At 40.5% G+C, this 10,468-nt stretch overlaps 1 protein-coding gene across 1 annotated transcript in view; it reads right to left on the reverse strand.

Moving 5' to 3' along the window:
• Positions 1-254: 254 nt before the first annotated feature.
• Positions 255-10,468, reverse strand: part of SLCO5A1 (solute carrier organic anion transporter family member 5A1) — a 122,957-nt gene continuing 112,743 nt past the window's right edge. The window contains exons 6-8 of the mRNA XM_007448494.1: positions 9,308-9,467; positions 6,696-6,937; positions 255-1,246 (exon numbers count right to left, since the gene is read on the reverse strand). Of these exons, the coding sequence (XP_007448556.1) occupies positions 1,207-1,246; positions 6,696-6,937; positions 9,308-9,467 (442 nt within the window). The 3' untranslated portion in view covers positions 255-1,206. The remainder of the gene's footprint in view (positions 1,247-6,695; positions 6,938-9,307; positions 9,468-10,468) is intronic.

Below are 10,468 nucleotides of genomic sequence, written 5' to 3' on the forward strand. Positions count from 1 at the left end.
CGAGTGTTAAAACCCCTTATAAAAGAATCCTGAAGTTGATATTCAAGCTCTCAGGTTCATGATTCAGCAGTTTCATTAACTCCTTTACGGTGGGGCAGAGAGACTAAAAGAGAATGTGTCTTATGAAACGAAATAGCTGTTCCCTTTTTCACGCTACGCTTAAGGTTCCTTTGAAGCCTTTGAAAAGTTCTACCTGATTTTTAGCTCTGCTATGGCTTACAATGCTATTAACAGTACTTTAGGGAAAGTTTAGCTTCCTAATTTCAGAACCATATCTGCTTTAGTCTCTGACACCAAAAGTAACATGCTGCACTTACAGTTTCCCAATCAAATTGCATAGTTGAGGCAAATTCATTTGTGCTTTGTAGCAGGACTCACAGTAGATGTTCATATCTAAAAACTTTGCTTTGTAAATGCAAAATCATGGTCAAGCTCCCCCTTGTTCAGAGCGCATGCTAATGATATGCACCGCCATCACACTTCCCATGATTTTGTTAATCATGCACCCAGCCTTATACCATATTGGAGCATTAGCGTCAAAATTAACTCAGAAATGGTAACAAATCTATCTAAACTCCTTCTTCTTGGAGAGAAGGGGGGAAAGGCTCAGTCTTGTTGAGGTATCCAGCCCTCAATCAATAGTGGCTGTGTATACTGAGTTTTGTTGGTTTGAGGATTGTGTCTTTAGAGGTTAAAAAAAGAAAGAAAAGAAGGCACGGGTGTTTCTCAAGTCACCATATTCAACTCAACCAACAAAAGTCTTCCATTTTCAAGCTTCAGAAGGGAGGCTACATGGCAGCAGGGCTTTCTTCCAGCCCCTGGTCTGGGGAGGAACTTATTGCTTCTAGGAAGGGCCCCGGATAGGTCTGTGCTGTGTACTGGATTCCTTTTGGCAGACCAGTCTCTTCGTGGAATTCTCCCTGGGTGCTGAAAGCTGGGCAAGATCTAGTCCGGACAGACTTATCGGCACTGTCGGTGTGGCCCACCGTCTCACTCACAGTGCTCAGAGGGAATTCTCTCCACCTCTGCCTCTGTAGTTCTTCCTCCTTGTATTTAATGGAGTACCAGGCCAAAAAAATAAAAATGAAGCCAACAAATTTGAGGCCGGCTGCCAAACCAAAATAGACAAAACGAAATGATGTGACATTGTACTCCCAGCAAGAGCCCTGCACGCCACACTCCTGTTGCCAGAGCATGCAGGTGGTGTCAATAACTGCTCCAAAGTAAATGGGAGTAGGAATGTATGCTAGAGTTGTCGGAAAAAAGAAAAAGAAAAATAGTTAGCACATCTTATAAGAGGAAACAGAACTGTAAATTAACAGGATGCTTGTTTGCTCTAAAAACCAGTTGAAGGGAGTGGTTTTCTCGTGTAACTTGATTTTTTTGTAAATATATACCACATCTTGTCATAATATTCTTATCATAGAAATGTTCACTAAATTGTAAATACTTTAAATCTTTTAGTTTGCAACTCAGTCAGAATGTGTTTTGATTTTTAGGCATTTTATGATATTTTTTAATAATTTATTATTATTTATTATAGTTAACATATTATGATGTAAAATGTCTGAAAAGCATTAACACATCTTTAGACATAAAAATTTCTTTGATAAAAATGCAATGAGGGAGGGGAGCTCCCTGGCGTTCCAGTGGTTAGGACTCGGTGCTTTCACTGCCGTAGCCCCAGGGTTCAATCCCTTGTGCGGGACCTAAGATCCCACAAGCCTCTCTGCCCAGCCGAGAAAAAAAAGAAACGCAATTAGGGAATCCCTTTAAACTTAAAAAATAAGATTTTATTATGAAATACACAACTGGCCATATTAGAACCCTTTATGATCCACAAAAATCCAGTACACTTAGTTCTTGTGGGTTGGGTTCTAGCCTTGGATGCAGGAAGAGTACAAGGCAAGCACTGTGCCCTATAAGTCGGAAACCACATCAAATGGCTCTTGGAGTACGGAAATAAATAAAGCATAATATTCATCTTTACAGCTTATGCAGCACCTGTGACGAGGAGCAGCTTCATTGTTTGGGCTACCATGTAGACATTTCTTTACTCCCATAAGGAAAAATGTGTACCCAAGTAGACCTCCTTCATCACATGCTACTCCCTTTGCTGAAATGTGTCCCCATTCCCAACTTGTTCACCTTGCAAATATCTACTCCCCCTTTAAATTCCTGACTCATTCAGATGCTACCATATTACCATTGCTTGTTGTGTACACCTCCATTTTGTCCACTATCACCCAGTATTTAAACTATTTGTAAGTCTGTCACCCATAAGCTCCTCGATGGCAGGGACCATGCCTTTTATTCTTCACATCCCAAGGACCTATCGGGACAGCCCATGGATCCTCAATAAGAGTTTATAAAAGGAGGTGATGAATGGAAGGAAAGGAAGAAGAAAAGAGAGAAGGGAGGAAGGGAAGGAGGAGGACAGGTGGGCTAATAGCCCAGGAGGCTGCGAGTGGTACATTTTCATCTTTTGGTTGCACCGCACGGCATGTGGGATCTTAATTCCCTGACCAGGGATCGAACCCGAGCCCTCTGCAGTGGCAGCACGGCGTCTTAACCACTGGACCACCAGGGAAGTCCCCCAGGTGATACATTTTTAAATACGCTGTATTCATTTAAAAGGAGATATGGTCACTACAACTGAAATGTAACATTATTGGGCTGGGCAAAATAGATGAAGGGGATTAAGAGGTACAAAACTTAAATCATAAATAAGTCACAGGGATGTAATACACAGCATAAGGACTACGGTCAATAATATTGTAATAATGTTGTATGGGGATAGATGGTTACTGGACTTATCATCGTGATCATGTCGTAATGTTTGCAAATGTCAAATTGTTATGTAGTACACTGGAAACTGACATAATATCGCACATCAACTATGTTTCACTTATTAAAAATTTAACATCATTGAAATACCTGAAACTCTCTTTTTGCTTTGGCACTTGGGGAAATGGAAGGTGGCTGGTTGGCCTAACTATACATTTTCATAATCAGTGGAACTTAAGGTAAGGTTGAATTAAATAATAAATGCCTGATATGTTTGTTCTCCCTCCACTAATTCCTTATGCTGTGGTGTGCATCTCTTGACTGATTCCGCATCCATATGAAATCACCCAAGCCCCTGGCATCAGAGACAGGCCAAGCAAAAAGGAGAAACTACTTTTTTCTTTTCTTATTCAACTACCCCTTTGCTAAACAAATTTCCTTCTTTGAAAATAACTTTTTTGTTTTCAATGAGAAGTATAAGGCAAACTTCTTAACTAAATCAAAGAATGTCAGTAGTTCCTTGAACCAGCATTCTTTGGAAAACTGTGCTTTCAAAGTATTAATGTTACCAAAAAAATAAGCCACCCAGGGAGTTCTCTGGCAGTCCAGTGGTTAGGACTTGGTGCTTTCACTGCCATGGCGGGGGTTCAATCCCTGGTCGGGGAACTAAGATACCAAAAGCCGTGTGGCACGGCGCCCCCTCCGCAAAATAAGTAAAATTAAAATCTGATATTAAAAAACCTAATAATAAGCCACCTAATTCAAAGCAACCAGAAGCCTTTGACGCCCACTGACAAGTCCTCACTCTAAGTCTGGGCCATCAAGCACAACATGAGACAAAATGAGAATTTCAGAGAGCATTCATGTTGTCAAGGGCCAGATGATTTTTAAGGGTTTAAAATGTTTCATCCTTCAAGATTGAAATAAGCAGCTTGAATCAAAGAAGTAATTTTTTGTGCTGTGGACAATGATGCTGATTACTGGGGGAAATAACAGCTGAAGAAGATGACAGACTGCCTCTTAAGAAAGAAAAAATATGCCTGACGATGAGGAAGTCATATAAAAATACACTGAAATCCATCAAGGGAATGGGCCACTTCACACGCTGTTTCCCAGTCTCTGTCCCAAGACATCACAAGTGATGCAGTGCTTGTAAAAATCAGAAGGCTATTCTTATGTCCAAATAAACTCTGGGACTTACCCCATTGACATGGCGCTAACGAGCTTCTTTTGTTAATAAGTAAAACCTAGTCCTTATATATCAGTTTGGAAAACTTTCTCTTTTTTTTTGTAGAATTTTTAATTTCTTTTCCTCAGGAAACTTGATCGGTATACTCTTTACCCAGCCCAATAAAATGACTGGAAAGAAGTAAGGAATTGAAGTTTTCACACACACAAAAAAACGAGCACCAATTCCCATCACTTTCATGTTGCAAAGGCACAAAAGGGTCATAAGCCCGTAACAATTTCTTGGTTCAAGATTGCTTACTCTACAAAACTCTGGGGAATTTAGCCCAAGTTTATGTTCCCAGTGAAAGAGAAACTGATCTAAAGTCAGTTTTGTTTTCTTTCATCAGTGACAGAATTGGTCAGCTTTTAGTCCAAGTCAGGAAATGAGGAAGTTGTGCCTCACCACTAACCTGTGAAATCCTAGCTACTGTGAATGGTAACAAATGACTTGACTTGCCATTTTTAAAGGACAGTGGAAATTTGCCATCTACAAAGAGGAACAAAGAGGCACTCTTGGAAATACAGGAACATACCAAGTGTTCGCAATAAAACAAACTGCATTCCCAGGGCAAAAGGTCTCTCTTCATTTTCTACGGACCTACAAAGAAGGTAAAGAAAGAAATGTTTTAGAATAATGGCCTGAGGAAAATGAATGTCAAATCAAGCTTGCTTAGCTGCAGAGCCAGGGACCAAACATGCTGGGCCAAAATACTGAATTCGCTAGAATTTACTAACAATAGCAGAACAAGACTGCTTATGGCTAAATCACCGAATTAAGGTCTCCCCAGTGAGACTGCAAAGAAACTCCGAATGAACTCTACTTTTTGTGTAAATAACGGTGGAAGGACAAAGGTTCAGAGCTCAAGGTATAGAAGGTGAAGGTACAGAAGTGGCTCTAAGTGAGTTTGCTGAAGGTACAGAAGTGGCTCTGAGTTTGCAAAATCAATTCTGTTAAAAAAAATTATATATATATATATATATATATATACATATAGCATTTTATCCTAACTATTGCATTCTTTTTCTCTGTTTGCCTGCACTTTCCAGAATAGTAGGTGTGTACACTGAACACGACTCCTGTAATTTCTCAAGTATAGAGAAAAAAGGTTTTTTTAAAAAATGGTCCCAAAATGTGTAGGAAACAAGTCAAAAGTTAGAAAAAGAATGAACCCTCCCCAGTCACCTCCCATTCTCTTCTTTCCATAAAACTTATGCTCCAAGTTAATTCCCACATGGCAGGAAGATTGGAGTCTTATGGATTTTGTAATTAGTAAAGAATAAAGGGCTCCTTTTCTCAAGTTTTGGGTTCGAAGCCAACTGGTGATCTGCCATGTTTGAACATTATAAAATGGGCAGCCCTTATCTGGGTTATTTAACATCTCTTGTAGAATTAAAGTTCAAAGTATTAGATTATTAATGATTCACATTTTTTCATGACAAAGTACTTTATCCTTTCTATCCCATACACATAGGGGTCTCAGTATGTAACGTAAAATTCCCAAGGACCAGCATGTTTGTCATCTCTTCCGCTAACTTCTTTATTTTCTCATAGCAATTTCCCCAGTGTGGAACACATTTTTGTTACTCCGTAAGTATCTGCTGATGGAGGAATTGAGTGAGTAAACCACTGGGACCAATGGGACTTTCGTGTGCTGTTATCTGTCAAGGAATGCATCGGCTGAACATCCTCTAACTCAGCATCCCATAGAAGGGAAGCCAGAATATGCAGAACAAGCATGGGAGCAGCCCAACTGCCCTGCTACGAATGACGTCTCAGCAGATGCATCCCCCCAGGTGCCCAGCATTGTGGGGTACTGAGGAACCAGGGAGGACATAAAAGGGAGAATAGAGACTGACACCCCTCACTCCCTCATCACCCTGCATCCCAGCCCCCCTAAGGCTGCTGTGGGCGTGCTTTTGTTTCTTCACCACGCTGCCCCCTTCCTTCCTTGGTCCACTGCAGTCTTTACTGCAAATACCAAAACTCTGATCCGAATGTGCTGGTGTCAGCATTTTAAATAGGGCTTCCATTAAGGTAATTTTCACATTCTCTCTTAGAAGCCAAAAAACACAAACAGGATATGTAACACAGCAAAGAAAGCACAGCATGAACAACTTAATAAATACGTTTCCAGGTCTGCCCTTTCCTTGATTCAATGTCAAAATTTTATGACAGTGAAATTAATTAAAGCAGCATTTGGAACTGCAAGACCAGCAGCAATGGCACGGATCCTGGAGTATTAACCACCCACAAGGTTGGAGATAATAGTCTTCGCTATGTGCACAATTTAGCAACTTCCCCAAATGACTTGCCGCCTCCTCTAGGGCCAGGTTTCTTGTAGCTACAACGGTCACGGTTTTCAGTTCATGAACTTGAACCTTTTAGGGTAGAGACTTCAGGGACCAAAGGCACCCAAAATAAGTTTCCCTGAACTATAGGGAGAGAACGCACCTGAATAAAGAAAGTTCGGAAGTATGAAATGTTACCATCTTCCTTTCCTTTCCTGACATGGGAAAACTCCCTTCTCTTAAGTTCACCAGGTAAAGGTCTGAGCACTTTCCTGCACAATCTCACTTTGCTTTCCTCTCTGTTTTACCACATCAGCCCCCAGTCTGGACCAGGAATTCTGGCAACTCTGAGTGTATAACCCACCCTAGACGTTGAACGCTGTCCTCACCTGAGAGTTACTATGATGGCTGATGGCTGGGCACATGCTGTGATGAAGGTCACTATGAACAGAAAAACTAAGAACGGGATGAGGGTGTTACAGCTCCGTTTACACTTCCCAGACACAGCATAGCCGTTCTCATTGAGATACGTTTTGACAATAACCACGCGGACCTGGCTGCGCTGCCCCACTGTGGGAGGCGTGATCACTTGGCGGCTTTGGACACAGGTGCACTCTGTGTAATTCCGTATCTAAGTGATAACAAAGATCAGTTGGATGCTAAGCAAAATTCAGCATAGGAATAGTCAGACAAAGTTAAAATGCTCTAAAATCACTCTAGTATTTAAAAATATGCAGAATATTTCATTGAAAATATCTTCTGGGAGTTCCCTGGTGGCCTAGTGGTTAGGATTCCAGGCTTTCACTGCCATGGCCCAGGTTCAACCCCTGGGTGGGGAACTGAGATCCCACAAGCCTCACAGAGCGGCCAAAAAGAAAAAGAAAGAAAAGAAAATATCTTCCTCGTTTTAACAGTTAGGATCCAAAGAGTGCATCTAACAACATCAAAATCTGCTGATCAAGATTGTTTAAACCTAAACTTTGATAAGAAGCTTTCAACATCCAATTCTATACCATTCACATCCCATATGCTCATTCGGGGTCATAATCATATGCTGTTTCCATGGCTGTTTAATTCTTGGGCTCTCCAATTAAAGAAGCCCTTCAAAAACAGGAACTAAGCCTTATTTTTATTTGTGCTCACCAGAGTGCCAAGCATAACCCTGAACACAGTATAGGACCTAAAGTAAATATCTGTTAAATAAATACAGAGAATTCATAACGCAACCGTGATGACTTCAGCGTCTATAATAATAGTGAACATATCATTGGCTGTTTCATTTGAAACCAGCTAATGCAAGGGACTAAAAACGTGTTTCAAACAAAACAGCCAATTAACCTTTCCTGCCTATTATGCTGCTTTTACTGAATGGACATCAGATGAATTCACTGTCATTGTGACCTGTTGACCACCTAGAGAAGCAGGAGGAACAAATACAAAGATGGGCCACTGTTTAGCTGCCTGTGCTCCAAGGACTGTGGGCCTCTTTGTAAGAATGATGGCTGACCCCGGGATATGATCCCCAAGGAGCCCATGTTTTCCCCACTCCCCTGAAGAGAGTTTTGAAGGCTCAGGTTATTGTTTATCTTGGCAAATGACCAGATGTCTGGACCAGAGTAAGGTCCAGAAAGCCTGATGTTATCTCCTTCCACCCCCTTCTTTTTGCACTCCCAGGAAAGATAGTCCAGAAATGGAACTAGATTCCATAAAATAGGACATGTGGCCATCTGTGTGCATGGCCTCCTTAGGCATACTTACGTCCACATTTATTGCCAAGGGTAAGGTTGCTCAAAGTTGCTATCGATTTTTAATTATGCAATGCTCTTGGTTTTCTTTATCAATTGAGTTTTTAGTGTGTTGTTTGGTTAACCCTACAACGTGTAGCAAGACATCTTTGTATATTTCTGATTTATCCTTTCCAATAACTAGACTAGAAGACAAGTTGTATACATGGCTGCTTAAATAGGAATAATCCATGCCTCTGTTGTTAGAAAAGTATGTATCAATTTTTCAAATTGTGATAAGACAGAGACACTTCACGCTTATGTGCTACTTATACGCTTGTGCTGTCAATTTTCAGCATGATATCAAGTGACTGTAATAAAGTTATTTTTAAAGTTAAAACAAAATAAGCACGCTGTACCAGAGGACTCTCACTCACTCCCAGGGAAGAACTTAGCCACTGAGAAGAATAGATCTCATTGTCCCTTTCAATTCAGTCACACTCTGGAGCTCACCAATTACATAACGGGGGCCAGCAAAAGGAATCTCAATTTATCACTATAGTTTAAAACTCAGAAATCAAATATGACATCCCCAAAACAGGCAGTCAACAGCATAATCCCATATCACCTGCACAGAACAAGCAAATGCACTTTAACCTTTTAATGAAAGCAGCCTCCTACAATCTGTTCTTATGCAAAGAATGAAACAAGGCTCAATAAAGAACTGAGTAGAATATGAAAACCTTCTCCCACAGTATTACAGACTATTTATAATTCACGGGGAAGGGAATTCTCAAAATAGCCTATTCTTGAACTGACAGAAATATCTTTACTCTGAAAGTTTAAAAAAAAAGTCTGAACTGATAGTCTATGAAAAATGGCCATTGCCCATCTATCTACAGGCTCTGATCAGGGGAGGTGCTCTCCTATTCTCTTCTATCAGCACCAAAATTGTGGTCACCTTGACCTTCAAGTCCATCACAAGGGCCCTGTCAGGGTAACAAAGGAGAAAGCTAGCACTCAACCTTATAAAATTTCACTGGGTTGGCACAGAATGTAAGCAGGGGAGTGCTGATGTGGAATCAGATCACTACACACAAATGCTCCAATCATCCCTGGAAAAAAAAATGATATAGTAGTGCATAATTTTCTTTCCTCTGGGTGTTTGACAGAAGGTATTTTGTAGATTATTTGAAGTTTCTTGAAAAGGGAGACTGAAGCCTTGTGTTTGCATATGAAATCTAACAACAGTACAGGAACTTGTGAAATATACTCACCCCAGTGCTCATGTTACCACTATTAACACAGCCAGCCAGACAAGGGTTAAAGTATGTAATTCCATCCGATCCACAGACTGGCTCATACTCGTGTATTTTACAACCACAATTCACATTGCAGCTTCCTGTCAGATTCCTATGAGGCATGGTCAGAGAAGGTCTAAGAGAAAAAAGTAGATCATGAGCAAAATTTGCTAAAATAAAACTCATAGGACAGTTCTTGATGTTCAGTCATGTGTCCGTTTTAGAGAAGATATTCCCATGAAATCAAAGCCGTGGTACCTTGACGTAGCACCCTAGATAATTATTTTTATGACTTTAAAACAAAACATAAAGAAAAATGTTTCAATTTTCTGGTCCTACAGATTCAGTAGATGTTCGTATCAAATTATTTATCATACCTCGATTCTATCCTCCATCTTGGTGATAAGGATCTGAGCTCAGAAGTTCTAACCTTCATATAACTAAACTACTCACTTACTATAGACACTTGGCTCTGTGTCTTAACAAATTGGACCCTCGATTTCTTTAACTGTAAAATGGAAGGAATACTCTTCTGTGCCAAACTAATAATATCATGATGAGGACATTAACATGGAATCCATCAATCAGAGTTATCAACATAAGGTCCTTTGACCAAAAACTTTAATTATTCTGGAATAAATTATCAAAGACAGACATGGGACTCTAGAAAATCAAAAGGAGGTGACTTTTCAAAGACCATCAGGAATCACATCACTGGTTTGATTCAGGTGACCAGAGAAGAACCATTAAATTCTCATTCCCTCAAGAATGCCCAGATGTGGATTTACAGGCAAACGTGATGGGTTCTGTTTTTTCATGAGATCATGATGTCAGATTCAAAGAAGTGATACAATATTTTAAACTCTAATAAAATCAGTTCAGGCAAGAAATATAAAAGGGGGAAAAGGGACTTCCCTGGCAGTCCAGTGGTTAGGACTCTGCACTTCCAATGCAGGGGGTGCGGGTTTGATCCCTGATTGGGGAACTAAGATCCCGCATGCCTCGTGGCCAAAAAACCAAAACATAAAACAGAAGCAATAGTGTAACAAATTCAGTAGAGACTTTAAAAATGGTCCACATGGGCTTCCCTGGTGGCGCAGTGCTTGAGAGTCCGCCTGCCGATGCAGGAGACGCGGG

This window comes from Lipotes vexillifer, unplaced genomic scaffold, assembly GCF_000442215.2.
Source record: "Lipotes vexillifer unplaced genomic scaffold, Lipotes_vexillifer_v1.1 scaffold815, whole genome shotgun sequence".
NCBI classification, from domain to species: domain Eukaryota; kingdom Metazoa; phylum Chordata; class Mammalia; order Artiodactyla; family Lipotidae; genus Lipotes; species Lipotes vexillifer.